The sequence below is a fragment of the Mus musculus genome, chromosome 17 (genome assembly GCF_000001635.26).
Source record: "Mus musculus strain C57BL/6J chromosome 17, GRCm38.p6 C57BL/6J".
NCBI classification, from domain to species: domain Eukaryota; kingdom Metazoa; phylum Chordata; class Mammalia; order Rodentia; family Muridae; genus Mus; species Mus musculus.
Genome location: NC_000083.6, coordinates 68,377,196 through 68,399,690, shown reverse-complemented (window position 1 = coordinate 68,399,690; position 22,495 = coordinate 68,377,196). Strand labels below are relative to the sequence as shown.

Sequence of the window (22,495 nt, the reverse complement as noted above, 5' to 3'; positions counted from 1 at the left end):
TCCATGACAGACTGCCTGAGATAGGAGAAGGGAAGAGGCAAGATGGTCCCCAGGGCTCCTGCTGTGCGGCTCTCATACACAGGCATTTACCAGACTTCAAGGATCTTCATCCCTGCAGGAGAGTAGGGGATATAAACACTAAAGGGAACATCACAGCTAATGCTGACTCCATAGCTTTTGTTGTTTTAAAATTATTCTACTAGAAATCTCCAAAGCAAAATATGAGGGCTCATTCCAGAAACACCTTAACAGTTACTTAAAAAGCAATACCTAAATCCCCTCCCTACGCTGCTCACAAGATACCCATTTATATAATATCTACCCAGAGGCTAAGATATTACAAACATTTTCCCATTTAATCCTGACAACTTCATGGCCAAGTGATATTACCCATCTCTCCTATATTCGAGAGAGGAAAAAATGGAGGCTTAAGATAAGAGACCGATTGAAGCTGGCAGGGCCGATCAAGTGGCAAGACCTGTCTGCTTGATTATAGGCACACAGTCTGTGCTTGATTTCAAATAGCAAAAGAATCATTCTGCAGAATAACAATTTTAAAATATATATTGTTGTCTGCAGATGGGATGCATTCCTAGGTAGAGGTCCCATCTACACCAAAACCCTGACACTATTGCTGATACCAAGAAGTACTTTCTGACAGAAGCCTGGTATGGTTGTTCTCCGAGAGGTTCTGCCAGCATCTGACTAATACAGATACAGAAACTCACAGCCAACTGAATGGAAGAGCTAGGGGAAGAACTGAAGAAGCTGAAGGGAATTGCAACCGCATAGGAAGAACAACAATATCAACTAACTGGACAACCCAGAGCTCCCAAGGACTAAACCACCAACCAAAGAGTACACACAGAGGAACCCATGGCTCCAGATACGTATGTACAAGAAGATGGCCTTATCTGGCATCAATGGGAAGGTAAATCCTTGGTCCTGTGGAGGTTTGATGCCCCAACATGGGAGAATGCTAGAGTGGTGAGGCAGGAGTGGGAGTGGGTGGAGGAGCAAAGGAGAGGGAGAAGAGGGGAAAAGAGAGATGGAATGGGGGCGTGTGTGGAGGGGAAACTTGGAAAGGGGATACCATTTAAAATGTAAACATGCATTATACACACACACACATACACACACACACACACACACACACACACACACACACACACATTAAAGAGAATATTTACCCTGAGCTGAAGACAGAGACCTGGCTGGACATTCAAGATCCAAGCTTCCTGTCTCTGTGTGGCTCTCTAATCTTCCACCCTCCCTCCTCCCTGCCACCCCCAAGTCCTCTCCCCCTACATAGCCTGCTCTGAATATTTTCTATATAGCTGTGCTTGCACATCAAGATCATAGTTGAGACTAGATGCTGTCTTAGAGGAATGTGTGTAGCACTCAACCATGCATAGAGAAATCAGCAGAGAAATGTGATTGTAGTCTTGAACATTCTATAAGTGAGTTGCTGTACAGGGAAGACTATAAGCTGAAGAGGTAAAATAATAGTTAGCCTTACCAAAGCATGAAGTATACATATCTAGTTCCTCTGGCTTTGGGCTCTTGAAGAAAAGCTACAGTAGTTTTTGAAAGCCCCAATGTCAGTGTTCAAATAAAAATAGATATCTATCAAAGAGACAGTGACCTGCTTAAAGGACCCCAGTGACCAAACTATAATAGGGTCAACTTGGGCAAGAAGTTAATGGGAACATGTTGGAATCTAATAAATTTGCAATTTTGAATGGCCTCCTGTCTAGACTTTAGTCAAAAGGAAAGAGGACTGTTACTTTCATAGTGGTGGTGCTTGGCAAAGAGCCAGAGTTCTAATCAAACAGGGTGCAAAGCAGAGCCCTGGGCCAACTACTTGGATGCAAAGAGGCTTCTGGGATAGCCTCTCAAAGACACAAGACTGAAGAAACAGGCAAGAATCCAAACTGTGGAACGAACATGGGGATGAGGGACAGGTTATTTATACCCAGCCGTCACCACAGAAGCCCATGGTTCAAGTTTTCAAATGAATACTGTCACTTTGGGTCTAACTAAACATTAAAATATGTCCAACATTGTAACTGTCATCTGAGTAGCAGATTCTACTGGACACAAATAAAACATCTCTCAAGTTCAATGCACACTACTGTATAGACCATCGACTGGGAATCCAAATCACCCAAAGACTTCCAGGAAGAGGATCTGGGGCCTGAAGAGGAAAGATGGGGTTCTGGTTCTGAAGCCACCTGTGCACCCCTCGAAGCCCTTGTGGTGTGTGCTCTAGAACTAAAGCTCTTCTGGAGCCAGTCCTTTAGTCAAGCTGACGTGAGCATCAAGCACTCAGACATCTTCTCAGAGTCCAGTGACATCATCAATGAAGGATTGATCACAGATGCAGCAGAGAATACATGCTGCCTCCACAGGGCTCCTCTGTGCGGGGCAGCTTAAACACGTGAGTCATCTGCAAGCTTCATAGAAGTTCTACCATGAGGGAAAACATGCACTATGCTGTGTTCTTTAAGCTATTAAGAAATTATACGTATAGTATTAAAATCACTTTCATAAAACAGGTTTCATGAATACAGGGCCTGGCCCCCACCTGGCTTCACTGATTGGTCCATAACTCCCAGAGGAGAGCACATGTGTTTCTTTCCTTTGTGACTATATTCACAGCCCCATCAACTCACCTAGAATTGGCAGAACACAATAGAGAAGACTGGAAGCTAATAATAATAATAATAATAATAATAATAATAATAATAATAATAATAATAAATAAAAGGTAGGTTCAAAGAGTAACTCATTTATAAGCCACTAGCGAGTACAGGCAAGTAATATGAAAATATGTACTAAAAATTACTTATTAAAGAGCAGTACTCTTAATTAAAGTGCACATGAATTCCTCAGTTATTACAGGACCCTGAGAAAAGTTCATTAATTAAAAAAATCCCTTGCTTATCACCCAGTGAGCACCGTGGCACAGTGAAATTTAATTTTTTAAGTTCAAAGTAACAAATGCCTAAATATTTAATTGATTGTTCAATGATAGTAAATGCCATTCATATCAATAAACATTTAATAAAGTAAGATGCATTTGCTCTCATAGTGCTGCTATCCATTATGATGAGAAATTGCATCACACAGGATGGACTGGTCTACCACTAAATTTGGAGGATGCGGACATTTTAGTACCACTGGCACACTCATTCTGAAAGCAGGTCTGTGACTATATCCAGGAGGAAAGCTAGTGACACTAAGGAAGAACTCTGTGATTATAGTCGAGGGTCTGTCTCGGAAGCTGTTGGAATCTCTTGATGGTCAACACCCTTCAGCACCAAAACTAACCCTTGAAAGGAAGTGAAGTATCTTTGGAGTCATTGATTCTACTTCAGCCCATTTGGCAATTAATACTTCAATACATTATTACATCAGTATGCAAAACAGGAAGTCTTGTTGAAGAGAGAGAGAGAGAGAGAGAGAGAGAGAGAGAGAGAGAGAGAGAGAGAGAGAAGGTTGGGAAGACATGAAGGGGCAAGCAGAGAGACAGGGAGAGGCAGAATTAAGATAGGTAGAAGGATGGCATGTTTTGAATGGCCACAGCAAAGCACATAGTAGCTAGAAGCAGGTGACAGGTGAGTGCCAAACAGTTAGACATCTCTAACAATATTCCAAAGTAAGAAGATAAGATCCTCTACTCAAAGAATCAATATAGATTTCAGTATGATAGAAACATGCATAACAGAAATTGGTCTGAAGTTCTCTATCTTTGTTGGATCTTTCTGTGGTTTAGGTATCAGAGTAATTGTGGCTTCATAAAATGAGTTGGGTAGAGTACCTTCTACTTCTATTTTGTGAAATAGTTTGTGCAGAACTGGAATTAGATCTTCTTTGAAGGTCTGATAGAACTCTGCACTAAACCCATCTGGTCCTGGGCTTTTTTTGCTGGGAGACTATTAATAACTGCTTCTATTTCTTTAGGGGATATGGGACTGTTTAGATCATTAACCTGATCCTGATTTAACTTTGGTACCTGGTATCTGTCCAGAAATTTGTCCATTTTGTCCAGGTTTTCCAGTTTTGTTGAGTATAGCCTTTTGTAGAAGGATTTGATGGTGTTTTGGATTTCTTCAGGATCTGTTGTTATGTCTCCCTTTTCATTTCTGATTTTGTTAATTAGGATTTTGTCCCTGTGCCCTCTAGTGAGTCTAGCTAAGGGTTTATCTATCTTGTTGATTTTCTCAAAGAACCAACTCCTCATTTGGTTAATTCTTTGAATAGTTCTTCTTGTTTCCACTTGGTTGATTTCACCACTGAGTTTGATTATTTCCTGCTGTCTACTCCTCTTGGGTGAATTTTCTTCCTTTTTTTCTAGAGCTTTTAGATATGTTGTCAAGCTGCTAGTGTGTGCTCTCTCCAGTTTCTTCTTGGAGGCACTCAGAGCTATGAGTTTCCCTCTTAGAAATGCTTTCATTGTGCCCCATAAGTTTGGGTATGTTGTGGCTTCATTTTCATTAAACTCTAAAAAGTCTTTAATTTCTTTCTTTATTCCTTCCTTGAGACAGATGTATTTAGCTCAGAATTCTATCAAACTTTCACAGAAGAATTAACACCAATACTCTTTAAATTATTCCACTACATAGAATCTAAAAGAACATTACCCAATTCTTTTTACGAGGGCACCTATATCCCTGATACCTTAAACACATTTCTGGGTCTTCAATTCTATTCCATTGGTCTACTTGTCTGTCAGTAGACATGTACGAGCTACACACTAATTGACACGAAAAATTCTTTGGTTTTATGACACACTTACTGACAAGTACATATCAATGAATGTGTGCTGATACAAACCTTCTCTGGAGGACATGGATCTAGGAGAGTAATTTGCTTGCTTAGTCACCAGGAAGAATTTAGCCAAAGTGTTTCCAAAAGAACCAAAACATAAATCTCAAAAAAATAACTATTTTCAGGAAAATCTAGTTCAGCCTGTGTCTGAGGACATATGTGAGCATACAAAGCACCATTAGTGATTTTTCAACAGCTACCTTCCCCAGCCCGTTCCTAAGCAATATTGCAGTTCTCTAAACCTTTATCTTAACATCTACAGAGAAGAGAAATATACAAACCAGAAAGAGTAGGCTAGAAAGAGCTCAGCCTTACAACTTGTTGAATACAAGCTTCAAATCGTGGAGTGTGTTCTGAATAAGCCAAGTGATTACTCGAAGCTCCCTTGCCCTCAGCACAGGCTAGCTTAATGTTAGGGGCATAGGTCAGGCACCCAAATTGTGGAGTAACAATACCCAAGAAAGTACACACTGAATATAAAACTGCTACAAAGTATTACGTGTTATATTCAGTACAGTTTTCTACTCACATGAACATATCAGTGTGTGCATACACAGTTCTGGTTTGTTTGGTTTTTTAATTATTATTATTATTTTTAAGATACCAGATAAGTGGCCAAATTTCTTCAGATTTTTACGAGTTCTAAAGAAAACATTTGATTGTTCTACAATCTGTAAGTGGACGAAATCTCCATTAAGATACTATAATAATATAACAATGGGAGCTTTTTCTCATCCACTCAACTAAACTAAAAGTATATATTATTTCCCAAAGCCTCCTAATGACCCTATTCTTGTTATAATTAGCAAGTAATAGCATTGTACATACAGAAAACAAAGCTATCCCTTCCTCTACTCATTTAGTTATATTCCAGAGGTAATTAATAATGTCAAATTTGGGGCGGGGGAAAACACAGCAAGAAGCTTTGGAGAATAAAATGATAAACTACAAAATGAGTCCATAAACAGTGAACAAAAAGGTAAGCTAATTTTGCATAAAACCTGGAAAAGTATTCAATAGGAGCAAACAATTACATGTAGTCAAAATGTAAGCACTAAACTTGGTAAAGAACCTTAGCACGAGGAACAAAAAAGACTTAAATTGTTCATCTAAGCCTATTTTTCTTTTTTTCCAATGGGATTGATGTAACCACAGAATGTAAAAATAAATACTCAATTTACATTAGTGTGAAAACATAGCACCGGGGAGAAATGAATAAACAACGTAATAAATATCAACCTATCTCTGAGAATTAAGAAAATGGTAATGTTGAAAATAAGGCTGCTGTTTGGACCATGTGCAGGACAATTTCATTTCTAAAATTTTAGTGTTGTATAACTGAAGTATATTCCAACGGATCTGAACATCAAGTTACATAATTATCAAAGTACTGCATCCTGTTCTGCTTTTTCAGCAAAGAACACAACTGGCCTGGGGTGGCCGCAATAGAAGAATATTCATTTAAAGCAACATGCAGTATTGGAACGTAATAAAAAATACATTTGAGGTCATAGATTTTCAATATTGTACCCAAAAATTAAGCAATAGTAAGTAGTCTTTTAGAAATTGAAATTAAAGTTACAAAATATTTTAGTTGTTACTATTATTTAAAACCTTGATACCATGTTCTACAGCATCCATCACAAATGGAGAAAGTTTACAAACCAGAAATGGCCTCCTTCACAGCTCCTTGAAAAGGTAAATACACAAAGATAAGAACTGTGGACTTGTAGTCCTTTATAAGTTTTATGTCTGAAAACATGACAGGTCATTGATAAAGTGGACACCAGTGGTATGTACAACCATGAGTGAACTGGAGGCAACAGCATTCTATCTGAAAGCTAAGAAGCTTAAAACAACAGAAATGCCAAACAGTTTTCTACTCGCTGTAGACTGTACTACAGCAGACAGCTATTATTACCTCGCTTTGAAGGTGTGGTCACCTCTCCCGGCTTCTTTTCTTCCTCAGTTTGCCCCTGGAATGGAGAGAGAATGTGGTTTAGATCTTATTCAAGTAGAATGGCTTGCGTTGACTACGCTCCCTGTCGCCATGCTAAAATACCCTGGCAAAACCAACTAAGGAAGGGAGCATTTATTTTGGCCCATCGCTGTGAGAAGTTATGACTGCAGGATCTTGGGGAAGCAGGTCAAATGGCATCCAGGGTCAGGAATTAGAGAACAAGGAATGCCCGAGCTCAGCCAGCTTTGTTATTTCTGTGCAATCCTCTCATCAAGTTTACAGAATAGTGGTAGAGTTTTCTCTTAATTAACCTTAACAAAGTAACCCCTCTCTCTAATCATGTTGCAAAGGCTTGTTTTCTTAATATGTCAGGTTGACAGCATTACCCACTGCACTGCTTCCACACTGAAAACTGAAGCTTAACAGGCAGCAAATCTGTAACCATCCATGTTAACGAGGGTTAGTCACACAGCCGGTGCCTTCCAGTGGGCTCCAGGAGGTGTGTGCCACCATCTCTTTTCAGGAGATAAATCTATTCATACAGCCTCATTACTCACTGGATAAATGCAGAGTAAGTGTGCTTCGAAAGCCTTGACTAAAGGCAGAGACAACCTCCACACCTGGGCTTGAGAGTCACATGGCAGTGGCTGACTGGAGGGTGTTAGCCCCACCACCACACGCTCAGCTCCCATTTCTCCTTTCAGTTACCTGGGCTAACCTCACTGTATCAGTGCTCGGGTAAAATAACATTAGCAAACTGGAACCACCCTGACAATCTAAAAGGGGCAAATGGCTTCAATGATGCAAGGGAGGGGATGAGAAAAAGAAAGAAAGAGAGAGAGAGAGAGAGAGAGGGAGAGAGAGAGAGAGAGAGAGAGAGAGGAAGGAAGGAAGGAAGGAAGGAAGGAAGGAAGGAAGGAAGGAAGGAAGGAAGGAAGGAAACCACACATATTGAATAAAACACACAAAACAATCCCAAGCAATCCTAAGATGTGCCTACACCTTTTCTTGAAGTCAAAGCATTCACTAGACATGCTGAGGATAAGTCCCAGGGTAAAGCAGACCCCTTAGCAAACACTGGCGCTCTAGCTTTTAATTTATGTACTTATTGACCGAAAGAGAGGCAAGAGTCATTTCAAAATATGTGCTTATTAACCATCTTACTTATATGGTTTTGTGCCTATGCATAAGGAAAGCTATCTGTCAAAAGTATGTAAGAAGCTAAAATGGTAGAACAGAATTTCTGTCTTTGAAAATCCTCTAAATAAAAGGTGTGGATGGCCCCTTAATTCATCATTGGAAACACAGTTATGCACACCTCTTGATTAGCTCCCAAGAACAAATTGTCATCAGAGAAGATGAAAATTTGGCAGGTGATTTACACAAGATCTCTCCTAATTAGTGACTGATGACAGAAAGTGAGTTTGATGAGTCAGTGTGTTCAGCCCGCAATCATTGCCTCAAGTTTTTCCTCCATAACTTTGGGCTGTGTCTCAGCAACCTGTAACAGAAAAGGACTATTCCAAGTTGCTTGGGGCCAACCTAGACATAGCAATGAGAAGAACTACACCGAGTAAGGCTGTCCATCTAGCACAAACAGGAGTGACTGATCACCCTCGTTACCACAGCCATTAGACTAAAGCGAAACAAGTGCATATGTTCATGGCACAAGCTTTCGACTAAGTCTCAACAAAGGACCATGCTCACTTTTATATTGTGGTTTTGGGGTGTTTTCTTTGGTTTGTTTGTTTGAGTTTTTTTTTTTTTTTGATTTTTGTTCTTGTTTTTGTTTTGTATTTTGTTTTCTGTTTTTATGGGGTTTTTTGTTTTGTTTTGATTTTAGACTGGGTTTATACTGTGAAAAACCATTGACTATGCTGTGAAATACCATCTTGCAATGGTAAATTAACTAACCTGAAATATATACAGGTATGCCACTAAAGTTTATCAATAAGTATTTTTTTTCTATCAAGTGCCTCTCGAGGGTCCCATGTTGAAGGGTTGGGTAACAGCCTGCAGTCCCACCAGGAGATAGGGGAGTCCTTAGGATGAACAGTCTAAGTGACTCTAGAAGGCTGTTCCCTCGACTTCTTCCTTTCTACAGGATACCCTTCCCTCAGTCGTCCCACACCCAACATCTGCTCTCACTTACCCCTCCCCTGAGGTAAGAAACCCATTCTGCCCACACAGCACTGTGTCATGTGACCAGCCCGCCATCAAAATAGTCCTTCAGCTGCAGATTGGAAAGCCTGAAACTTCAAATCAAAATAAATATTTCTCCCTGTTCACACATTTACCTTGGGCATTATGTCACAGAAAGGGAATGCTAAGGAACATGGTTGGGTGAGCAAATGAAAGAGTTTGTGAGAGCACCAGACTGCCAATTGCTTATGCAGCCATAAATGACAGTTCCTACCTAGGCTTCAGCCTGGTGTGTTTCTACAGGTATGGTTTGTTAAGTGAGTAATGTATGCTGTGTTTGAGTTCATGCACTCCAACATGGAAGTGGATAATATTTGTCTCTACCCCCCTTCTCCCCATGTCTGCATGTCTAAATCTATGTCTGTCTCTATGTCTATATCTAATCTACATCTAATCGATAGATAGATAGATAGATAGATAGATAGATAGATAGATAGATAGATAGAATAAAATTTTGCAATGAAAACATTCCCACCTGCCTTCCCCTATCTGGCCAACTCATGGCATTTCTAAGTAGTAAACACTTTCATTAGTTTATAGTACATCCTTGCAAATTTTCCACTATGAAAATACAAAGAAGCATGGCTGTCTGCACTTACTTTCCTGCCCTTGTCTCCAAAGACATTCTGTTGTAGTTTTGTTTTCTCTGGCACTTTTATTTGACAGAGGACTTCCCTATAAGGAAGGTGTTATACAGCCGCCCAGTACTCACCTTCCACAGCTGCACAGCATTACAATAAATGTGTGTGTCAGGATTTATCTGGCTCCATATTAATAAATATTTAGGTTGTTAGCCATGCTGTTTTGTCCAAGTTTACAGTGCTGTAGCAAAAGCCTTCTCCGAACACTTGTAAGTCTTATGTGCAGAGCTACAGTAGTATGGCACTGCCCATCAAAGGAGATATGACCCCAGAGTTGCTAAGCTTTGCTGAGTTAAGTTATTCTTGGCTGCTTCTCCCCATGGGCACAAGACTGTCAGGTGCTTGCTTCCCATATTCATGACTCTAAGTTGGGGATTTAGGGCAAAGTGGCAAAAGGATGCTTACCATAGCATTTGCTCCATGAGGGAGAGGTTAAAGGTCAGATTGTTGATTGAAAGATTATTTTTATTTCTTTTACAGTAGAATACATTTTCTATCCATACTTTCCCCCTGGAATAACTGCCCATCTTTTGATCTTAATAAGATAGGAAAACTAGTCATTTGTTTATAGTATGCTGTGAATATATAATATGGATGTATGTGTGTGTGTGTGCATATCTGTGTTGGATATGTGTGTGTGTGTGTGTGTGTGTGTGTGTGTGTATAATTTTTCCCAGGTTGTCATTTCTCTTTCCATCTAGCTTATGATGTGTTTTTTTGAGACAGGGCTTCTCTGTATATCCCTGGCTTACCTGGAACTTACTCTGCTATTCTAAGAAATACAATGGCCAAGCCTTTGCTCTATGGTGTTTAGATTTGATAAAAGGTTAGAAAAGCCTCTTTCTTCTTAGATGACAAGAAACTACCCCTTTCCATCTCTGTGTCTCATCCCTTACATTGAACTCTTCAGAATCTAACCTGTGCTAGGAAAGAATGTGAGGTAAAGCCATTTTATCCAGAAAGCTACTCATGAGTTCCTACTTACCAGCCTCCTCTCCCCATCAGCCTCAAAGATCTATGTATTCCAACCTGTTTCTGGCTTTCTATTCTGTTTGTTTAGTCTGTCTGTCTATTTGTGTGCCAGTAGCACACTGTTTTCATTACAGGAGCCTTATGGTTTCATATGCTCTCTAGGCTACCTAATACTTTGCACACAATGAGAGAGTTCTGTTTGTGTACAAATTTTAGAATCAAGATAGCTGAAAGCTCAACTTCCAAGCGCTCCTCTTCCTATCTGTGTGATTCTAGACAGATGACTTCTTTAACCTCTATGGATCTTGGTTTCCTGTCTGTCTTCCAGAGAGTCCTATTTTCTTAATGGGACTTTTTGAGGATTATAGTCCTGTGGAAGAACAGCCTTAGCCCAGCATGTGACATATGGCAGGTTTTCAACTAATGGGAGCGATCAGTTATTTTGCCAGATTTCAAACTGCTAATAATGTATCCAGGGACTTTAAAATTAAATTAGTCGGCCTGCTATTGTTTATTGACTAAAGAAACGTCTCAAATGAACATAATCCCTCATGAAAGGAGCATTAGGGAAGAGTAAACAAGAGTCTTACAACCGAGACAATCTGCCATTTAACAAGTAACTATTGAGCGATTATTATGTGCAAGTCGCTGGTTAGCTAAAGGTAAATAAGCCATAGTGTACAGGCTCTGTCAGGGACTCACTCTAGGGAGATGGGCTTCCTTGGCATCCCCATCTCCTTGTCACATGCCCTTGACTGTGATGTCCGTGAGCATTTGCATGCTCGCTGCTGTCCTTCTAGCCTAGCCTCTCCCTTGTCCTCACTGAATATACCTCTCTAAATATAGCTTCATCATCATCCCAGTGTAGTTCCCATGCCATACCAGACAGAGCATCATCAACCATGGAAACAACAATCAGCAAGTCTGTCTCTCCTCTCATCAAGTTTTCATGCACAGATCTGAAGCAGGACTGCACAGATGTCTAACCATCTCCTGACTCCATGATCACCAAAGTGAGGTCATTAGTCTGTGTTCTAAACCCCCTTCACCTTCAGTTCAAGACTCACAACATTGCTTCCTGCACTGGCACCTCCGTTCAGCAGCTCAGTTGAGTCGCCCTACTAGGTGGTAATGTGGCTGCATCACAAGACAAAAGCCACTCGTCGGGTGGGGCAACATGATATGACTCAGAAGATGGAGTAAGAGATTCTCCATCTTAAAGGATGTGGCTGACCATACAGAGAGCGTCTGCTGAGGAACTGCAGCCTCAGGAAGCTGAATGAATCCTGCCTGACAGCCAAGGAGAGCTGAAGAGAAACAAGTCTGCCAACAGACAGGAGCATCCACTGATGACACTAACATCCAAAGCCTCCCTGATGCCACCCTAGACAGAACGGTAAACACAATGAAGCCATGCCCTGACTTTTCAGAAACTATGCAACAACAATAAAAGGACATGGTGAGCTGCTATATATGAGGCATTTTGATACCCAACAATTGAAAGCACACCAGGTCCTATTTATCCCTTAGATATCAACTGAGGAAGCATAGCCTGAGCTTCCCTCTTTCCTCCTTCTAGCTGGGATGACCTGAGGAACCTTCCGATGCCTAGAAGCACCTTGTACAGAATTCTGGAGTTGATCCTATCATACTGCAAATCATCTGGTTTCTCCACTCACTGGATCTGAGAGGACTTCTGAGCCTAAAGAAGGGAGACGGTGTCTGACTCATTTTTCATCCCCAAGCACTTGGTCCAATTTCACGACCCAGTGCCTGGAACAGTTCAACAAGTCGTTGCTGAAGAAAGGGCTGAAGGCAAGGCTCAAGAGCAGTTCTCTTCTGCCAGGCAGATGTCACATCCAAAGTCACCATGGATATCTTTGTGCAATTAGTAAAGGAGGGAACTAATAAAAGATGCCATAAGTCAGAGACCCTCCTACTTCAACATACTCACGAATCACCTAGGAATCTCACCAACACACACGCTTTTGGTTTGGGAAGGGTAGAGGCTGAGAATCTAGGCTTCTATGACGCTCCACGCAGATTCACCTACATTCCTGCCCACATTCCATAATTTCACCTTTCACCGGGACAATGAGTGGGAGCAGGGCAGTGATAATCCAATCACACTGATCAAGATGATTCTCTGACTGGGATGAACACCCAAATCAGGCCTAATCTTCTATGGTAACTCATTACACAGGGTTTAGCCCTCTTCATTCAGTCCATACATAAGAAATGTCCGTAATTCAAAGCAGAATAACTTGCTTCTACAGCAAAACTGCAATGGTAACAAGTCCTGATTATGCTCACGTGACAGCTTCCAGAGCTCTTTGACAATCACTGGATCATTCAAAGTAAAATTAAATCTATAATATGCTATCTGTCACTCAGAGTGTGGGTTAGAAGACTTGGCTCACACATATATTTGCTGTTGAAATTCTGTCTACAAAGAAAAGGAATCCTCCATGAAACTATGATTGCCTATTACTCTGAACATAAATTGCCTGTTTTCTGTGCCTGTATGCTCTTTAAATAGACCAAGGTTTTGGAGATGTTGACACATACACATATATATGACATATGTGATTTCTTATTGTCAGAAGCAATTTACATTTATTTTATGAGGTACTCATTCCATTGATTTATTTTGAAAAGAGAAAACTATTTAATGCCATATGACAGAGCCAAAAAATGCTGAATTAAAGGCCAAGTACCCTAAGGTCAAAGTGAACATAGCAATAAATAGTTATTTAAGCTTGAACGAATGGTTTATATTCTCCAGACATGGATTTTTCTCTTTTCCTAAAATAACAGGATTGAACTAAATGTTCTCCACAGCTCCTAAAGCTTTAACGTCCTCCATCAGTTAATTATTTTACAAAAAAAAAAAAAAAAAAAAAAGAATCCACACTGCTGTTGATGAATGCAGAACACATTTGAAAAGGTAAAATATATACTCTGTCTTCTCCTCACATTTGGTATACTTAGAGAAATCACCATGAGCTGAAGAAAATATGGCCACTGTTATGAACCCTCAGGTTGCAAACGTTGCTTCTAAAAGCTCAAAATAAAGCTGAATCACTGGGGAAACAAAAACAATGTCCTGAAAGAAAAAAATAAGTGCCGATAGCTGAAAAAAATATAAAATAAAATTTGCTACATTTGTACATTTGGTACATTTCCACTAACAATTTAAGATCTGGCATCCGGAAAGGGAGGACTGTGTGATGGGGAGGTAACCCACATGGCTGGACATGCTGTTCCCTGCTTATGACCTTGCTCACATCATGTGCTTGAGAGTATGAGTTTCAATAGTCATCTCTACTTAGTGCCTCTGAGCACTTTTAGGGCTTCCAGTTAAAGACTCTGAGTTGCTAGAGTGCCTACAGTGCCCTATTTCACCTTCACTGCTGGACAAAGGTCTCTAGAAACCTGGAGAGTTTTTAAGAGCCTTGGGGTCCCTGGTGCAGCAGCTGACATCTGCCTGGGGGTGACACAGAATGGCTCTGTGAACTGCAGGAAATATGCATTTCTGACTGATAATTCCAGTAGCAGACTGCTACTTCCATTTACGTCGTCACACACACTTTTAGAATTCTTGTGTGCTCTGGTCCCATGTGGAAAATGAACTGAAGATAAACGAAATTAACCATGGAGAGAAATAATGCAAGAATATATGGCAACCTTCTCCATGGTTCTATTGAAACTTATATGTCATCGACAAAAAGAAAAGCACTTCTGTTTTGTTCAAATACTTAGCCCTATGGCAACAGTCTCCAAAGAAAACCTTTATAGTACTTTCAAAGGCTTGTGCAAAAACAAAGAGTGACATTTCCTGTCGTTTATGGACACCTTCTTCCTGAGGGACATCTGTAAATTAATTTCACTGATTATTGGAAAAAGGCATCAGTCATATGTAAGACTATGAAATGGTAGAGCTAGGAACTACTGGAAGACAAGCAAACAAAAGAAAAATAGGGAATGTAAATAACTCTGAACCCAGCCTTTTCTCAATACCTATTTAAGGATGCTATTAATGAATGAGATTTCATTTCACCTTACCAAACCTGAGGTCAACCAGGACTCTCTGGAATTTTTATGCTAAGGCCAGTAGCCACTGTTGCAGACACAACCTCATCAGTTCTGCCATGAAAAATAACTGAGAGGGACCACCCAGAACTGCTCTAAACATCTTCCATTCTCGTCACCCACTAACTTCAGACTTATCAAAGTAGAAAGACCCTGAAAGTGCTAAGACTCTTTTTTTTTTTTTTTTTTAACGAGGGAACTACCCTAGCCTGGCAAAGAGAATGGGGCTTGATCACAGAGGTGATCCGTGGTAGAAACAAAGACTAAAATCTAAATCTGCTTATCTATAAGCACATGCTTATCATTCTACAACCCTGCCAACAGCAACATCTGCTGCAGGCAGACAAGCCATCATATCCTGCCCTAGCATCCTCTTCTTGCTCATCTTGGTTACTGCCAACCTCATATTATAGCTCACACAATCCTTCAACTTTCTCCTCCCTCAAGATGAGAAAATGTCCACATGCTAATATGTAAGTTGGAGTCTTCAAGAATACAGTTTTCAGGGCTGAACAAAACAAAAAATACAAACAACAAAACCCTTTGTCTTAACACAATAAGAAACCATGATATAGAACCATCTTATTTGCTCCAGGCCCAGGGACTTAGCCTCAAAAGAGTGACCATCACCTAGAGTACCCATATGCTAAATAAGTTCTTGGTGTTCTTACTCTAAGTATGTTAGCTCTCTTTACATAAAAAACCACTTAAAGATTTAAAAGCCCCGTATTTCTGTGTCCCAAAATTTAAAAATATTTACAGAGGTTTGCTACTTTGGGGAGGTTCCAAGGAAAGAGAGCAGCAAATAGTATTTACTCTGGATTACAAAAAAATTCTATTTGTATGATTAGATGTTATATATTTTATTATTATGTAGTTAAGACAAATATTCCTTTATAAACATTGTAAAGCCATATTTTGGGGGTGATTTACATTTTATATACTACATATTGTTCTGAAATTATTGAGTCAAAAACACCAAAATGTACATCAAATATCAGTAAAATCACTTTGAGAAAAAGGGTTTAATTTTTTCAATTCACCATGTGCTAGTCAATTCTCAAGGTGATAGGTGATAAGAGCTAACAAAAGAGACTCAAAATGTCACTGATCTTCATGCCAGATATTAATAAGATGAAGGCTGTGGCAAGGAGTCTCTAAGGAACAGAAAAATTCCCATTTTGCTTCTTCAGAGCAGTGGGTCTGGAGCAGAAACACAAGGTCACCTACATAGGAGAACCACATAAGCAAAGATAGAAGATGTATAGTGAAACCCATAGGAAAGACCCACCATGCCAGAGGCCATTGCAAATAGGATAAACCAGGATGACCTGTCCAGAAGATAGTGTAGAAAGGATGAAAAGTCCCTCTAATATAAAATTCTTTCAATATGATTTTACCTATGGATCAACTGTGAAGGTATCTAAATATCTACAAAATAAATAAATAAGAATGCCAATTGCCCAGGACACCGCCAAAAGTAGTCTGCACAGGTGAGAGTGTGCATTACAGAAGCTAACAGCTTCTGGGACAGGGCGGGAGCCACAGAGCTTCTGAGGCAGCGTCCTTTTCGGGCTCCAGACATCCGGCCACCTTCCCAGCCAGAGGACAGTTGTCCGCCTAGCCCAGGAGGCTTTTGCCTCAGGATTGGCGGGAGCCATCTTGGTTCCGAGATTCCTCCAAAAGTAGTCTGCACAGGTGAGAGTGTGGACTACGTAAGCTAACAGCTTCTGTGACAGGCCAAAGCAACACAACTTCTGGGAAAGGTCCTGTTTTGAGCCTTCATCTTCAGCCAGGAGGAGGTCCAAATGCCTGATATCTGTGCACCTTCCCTGTAAGAGAAGAGCTTGCCTGCAGAGACTGCTCTGAAGACTGAAACTCAGAGGAGAGAGCTAGTCTCCCAGGTCTGCTCATAGAGGGTAACAAAATCACCAGAGGAACAATCTCTAAACAGAGACAACTATAACAAATAACTCCAGAGATTACCAGATGGCGAAAGGTAAATATAAGAATCTTACTAACAGAAACCAAGACCACTCACCGTCATCAGAACCCAGCACTCCCACTTCGCCCAGTCCAGGGCACCCCAACACACCCGAAAAGCTAGACCCAGATTTGAAAGCATATCTCATGATGATGGTAGAGGACATCATGAAGGACTTTAATAACTCACTTAAAGAAATACAGGAGAACACTGCTAAACAGGTAGAAGACACTGAAGTGGAAGCACAAAAATCCCTTAAAGAATTGCAGGAAAACACAACCAAAGAGGAGATGGAATTGAATAAAACCATCCAAGACCTAAAAAGGGAAGTAGACACAATAAAGAAAACCCAAAGTGAGGCAATGCTGGAGATAGAAAGCCTAGGAAAGAAATCTGGAACCATAGATGTGAGCATTAGCAACAGAATACAAGAAATGGAAGAAAGAACCTCAGGTGCAGAAGATTCCATAGAGAACATCGGCACAACAATCAAAGAAAAAAGATCCTAACTCAAAACATCCAGGAAATCCAGGACACAATGAGAAGACCAAACCTACGGATAATAGGAGTAGATGCAAATGAAGATTTTCAACTCAAAGGACTGGCAAATATCTTCAACAAAATTATAGAAGAAAACTTCCCAAACCTAAAGAATGACATGCCAATGAACATACAAGAAGCCTACAGAACTCCAAATAGACTGGACCAGAAAAGAAATTCCTCCTGACACATAATAATCAGAACAACAAATGCACTAAAGAGAGAATATTAAAACAGTAAAGGAGAAAGGTCAAGTAACATATAAAGGCAAGCCTATCAGAATTACACCAGATTTTTCACAAGAGACTATGAAAGCCAGAAGAGCCTGGACAGATGTTATACAGACACTAAGAGAACACAAATGCCAGCCCAGGCTACTATACCCAACCAAACTCTCAATAACCATAGTTGGAGAAACCAAAGTATTCCACAACAAAACCAAATTCACACATTATCTTTCCAAGAATCCAGCCCTTCAAAGGATAACAGGGAAAAAAACAATACAAGGACGGAAACCACACCCTAGAAAAAGCAAGAAGGTAATCCCACAACAAACCTAAAAGAAGACAGCCACAAGAACAGAATGCCAACTTTAACAACAAAAATAATAGGAAGCAACAATTACTTTTCCTTAATATCTCTTAATATCAATGGACTCAATTCCCCAATAAAAAGACATAGACTAACAGACTGGCTACACAAACAGGACCCAACATTTTGCTGCTTACAGGAAACTCATCTCAGAGAAAAAAGATAGACACTACCTCAGAATGAAAGGCTGGAAAACAATTTTCCAAACAAATGGTCTGAAGAAACAAACTGGAGTGGCCATTCTAATATCTAATAAAATCCACTTCCGACCCAAAGTCATCAAAAAAGACAAGGAGGGGCACTTCATACTCATCAAAGGTAAAATCCTCCAAGAGGAACTATCAATTCTGAATATCTATGCTCCAAATACAAGGGCCGCCACATTCATTTAAGAAACTTTAGTAAAGCTCAAAGCACACATTGCACCTCACACACTAATAGTGGGAGACTTCAACACACCACTTTCACCAATGGACAGATCATGGAAACAGAAACTAAACAGGGACACAGTGAAATTAACAGAAGTTATGAAACAAATGGACTTAACAGATATCTAAAGAACATTTTATCCTAAAACAAAAGGATATACTGTCTTCTCAGCACCCCATGGTACCTTCTCCAAAATTGACCACAAAATTGATCACAAAACAAGCCTCAACAGATACAAAAATATTGAAAATGTCCCATGATCCTATCAGATCACCATTGACTAAGGCTGATCTTCAATAACAAAATAAAAAATAGAAAGCCAACATTCACGTGGAAACTGAACAACACTCTTCTCAATGATACCTTGGTCAAGGAAGGAATAAAGAAAGAAATTAAGGACTTTTTGGAGTTTAATGAAAATGAAGCCACAACATACCCAAACTTATGGGGCACAATGAAAGCATTTCTAAAAGGAAAACTCATAGCTCTGAGTACCTCCAAAAAGACACTAGAGAGAACACACATTAGCAGCTTGACAACACACCTAAAAGCTCTAGAACAAAAAGAAGCAAATTCACCCAAGAGGAGTACACAGCAGGAAGTAATCAAACTCAGGTGCGAAATCAACCAAGTGGAAACAAGAAGAACTATTCAAAGAATCAACCAATTGAGGAGCTGGTTTTTTGAAAAAAATCAACAAGATAGATAAACCCTTAGCCAGACTCACTAGAGGGCACAGGGAAAGCATCCTAATTAACAAAATCAGAAATGAAAAGGGAGACATAACAACAGATCCTGAAGAAATCCAAAACACCATCAGATCCTTCTACAAAAGGCTATACTCAACAAAACTGGAAAACATGGATGAAATGGACAAATTTCTAGACAGATACCAGGTACTAAAGTTAAATCAGGATCAGGTTAATGATCTAAACAGTCCTATATCCTCTAAAGAAATAGAAGCAGTCATTAATAGTCTCCCAACCAAAAAAAAAAAAAAAAAAAAAAAACCGCCCAGGACCAGATGGGTTTAGTGCAGAGTTCTATCAGACCTTCAAAGAAGATCTAATCCCAGTTCTTCACAAACTCTTCCACAAAATAGAAACAGAAGTTACTCTACCCAACTCATTCTATGAAGCCACAATTACTCTGATACCTAAACCACAAAAAGACCTAACAATGACAGAAAACTTCAGACTAATTTCCCTTAAGAATATCTATGTAAAAATCCTCAAGAAAGTTCTTGCTAACTGAATCCAAGAACACATGAAAACAATCATCCATCCTGACCAAGTAGGTTTCATCCCAGGGATGCAGGGATGGTTCATTATACGGAAATCCATCAACGTAATCCAGTATATAAACAAACTCAAAGACAAAAACCACATGATCATCTCGCTAGATGCGGAGAAAGCATTTGACAAAATCCAACACCCATTCATGATAAAAGTCTTGGAAAGATCAGGAATTCAAGGCCCATACCTAAACATGATAAAAGCAATCTACAGCCAACCAGTAGCCAATGTCAAAGTAAATGGTGAGAAGCTGGAAGCAATCCCACTAAAATCAGGGACTAGACAAGACTGTTCACTCTCTCCCTACCTATACAACATTTTACTTGAAGTCCTAGCCAGAGCCATTAGACAACAAAAGGAGATCAAGGGGATACAAATTGGAAAGGAAGAACTCAAAATATCACTTTTTACAGATGATATAATAGTATATATAAGTGACCCTAAAAATTCCACAAGAGAACTCCTAAGCCTGATAAACAGCTTCAGTGAAGTAGCTGAATATAAAATTAACTCAAACAAGTCAATGGCCTTTCTGTACACAAAGGATAAACAGGCTGAGAAAGAAATTAGGGAAAATACACCATTCTCAATAGTCACAAATAATATAAAATACCTTGGCATGACTCTAACTAAGGAAGTGAAAGATCTGTATGATAAGAACTTCGAGTCTCTGAAGAAAGAAATTAAAGAAGATCTCAGAAGATGGAAAGATTTCCCATGCTCATAGATTGGCAGGATCAATACAGTAAAAATGGCTATCTTGCAAACAGCAATCTACAGATTCAATGCAATCCCCATCAAAACTCCAACTCAATTCTTCAATGAATTAGAAAGGACAATTGGCAGATTTATCTGGTATAATAAAAAACCTAGAATAGCAAAAACTCTTCTCAAGGTTAAAAGAACCTCTGGTGGAATCACCATGCCTGACCTAAAGCTGGACTACAGAGCAATTGTGATAAAAACTGCATGGTACTGGTATAGCGACAGACAAGTAGACCAATGGAACAGAATTGAAGATCCAGAGATGAACCCACACACCTATGGTCACTTGATCTTCGACAAGGGAGCTAAAACCATCCAGTGGAAAAAAGACAGCATTTTCAACAAATAGTGCTGGCACAACTGGCAGTTATCATGAAGAAGAATGCGAATTGATCCATTCCTATCTCCTTGTACTAAGGTCAAATCTAAGTGGATTAAGGAACTTCACATAAAACCAGAGACACTGAAACTTATAGAGGAGAAAGTAGGGAAAAGCCTCGAAGATATGGGTACAGGGGAAAAATTCCTGAATAGAACAGCAATGGCTTGTGCTGTAAGATTGAGAATTGCCAAATGGGACCTCATAAATTTGCAAAGCTTTTGCAAGGCAAAAGACACCGTCAATAAGACAACAAGACAACCAACAGATTGGTAAAGGATCTTTACCTATCCTAAATCAGATAGGGGACTAATATCCAATATATATAAAGAACTCAAGAAGGTGGACTCCAGAAAATCAAATAACCCCATTAAAAAATGGGGCTCAGATCTGAACAAAGAATTCTCACCTGAGGAATACCGAATGGCAGAGAAGCACCTGAAAAAATGTTCAACATCCTTAATCATCAGGGAAATGCAAATCAAAACAACCTTGAGATTCCACCTCACACCAGTCAGAATGGCTAAGATCAAAATTCAGTTGAAAGCAGATGCTGGCAAGGATGTGGAGAAAGAGGAACACTCCTCCATTGTTGGTGGGATTGCAAGCTTGTACAACCACTCTGGAAATCAGTCTGGCAGTTCCTCAGAAAATTGGACATAGTACTACCGGCAGATCCCGCAATACCTCTCCTGGGCATATATACAGAAGATGTTCCAACCGGTAAGAAGGACACATGCTTCACTATGTTAATAGCAGCCTTATTTATAATAGCCAGAAGCTGGAAAGGACCCAGATGCCCCTCAACAGAGGAATGGATACAGAAAATGTGGTACATTTACACAATGGAGTACTACTCAGCTACTAAAAAGAATGAATTTATGAAATTTCTAGGCAAATGGATGGACCTGGAGGTTATCATCCTGAGTAACCCAATCACAAAGGAACTCACACAGTATGTACTCACTGATAAGTGGATCTTAGCCCAGAAATTTAGGATACCCAAGATATAAGATATAATTTGCTAAACGCATGAAACTCAAGAAGAATGAAGAACAAAGTGTAGACACTTTGCCTCTTCTTAGAATTGGGAACAAAACACCCATGGAAGGAGTTACAGAGACAAAGTTTGGAGCTGTGACGAAAGGATGGACCATCTAGAGACTGTCATATCCAGTGATCCATCCCATAATCAGGTTCCAAACGCTGACACCGGCAGATCCCGCAATACCTCTCCTGGGCATATATCCAGAAGATGTTCCAACCGGTAAGAAGGACACATGCTTCACTATGTTCATAGCAACCTTATTTATAATAGCCAGAAGCTGGAAAGGACCCAGATGCCCCTCAACAGAGGAATGGATACAGAAAGGACCCTGATATAGCTGTCTCTTGTGAGACTATGCCGGGGCCTAGCAAACATAGAAGTGGATGCTCACAGTCAGCTAATGGATGGATCACACGGCCCCCAATGGAGGAGCTAGAGAAAGTACCCAAGGAGCTAAAGGGATCTGCAACCCTGTAGGTGGAACAATATTATGAACTAACCAGTACCCCGGAGCTCTTGACTCTAGCTGCATATGTATCAAAACATGGCCTAGTCGGCCATCCCTGGAAAGAATGGCCCATTGGACTTGCAAACTTTATATGCCCCAGTACAGGGGAATGCCAGGGCCAAAAAGTGGGAGTGGGTGGGTAGAGGAGTGGGGTGAGGGTATGGGGGACTTTTGGGATAGCATTGAAAATGTAAATGAGGAAAATACCTAATAAAAATATTTAAAAAAGAATGCCAATTTCAATATGTATAACCAC

At 40.0% G+C, this 22,495-nt stretch overlaps 1 protein-coding gene across 10 annotated transcripts in view; it reads right to left on the bottom strand.

Moving 5' to 3' along the window:
- L3mbtl4 (L3MBTL4 histone methyl-lysine binding protein) overlaps nt 1–22,495 on the bottom strand; it is a 511,181-nt gene that overhangs the window by 384,388 nt on the left and 104,298 nt on the right. For all 10 annotated transcript variants that reach the window (XR_003952134.1, XM_006524417.3, XM_006524416.3 and 7 more), the window contains one exon: nt 6,755–6,809. Coding sequence is in view for 7 of the 10 variants with exons in the window: in XM_006524417.3 (XP_006524480.1) it covers nt 6,755–6,809 (55 nt within the window). In the remaining 3 variants the exon portion in view is untranslated. The remainder of the gene's footprint in view (nt 1–6,754; nt 6,810–22,495) is intronic.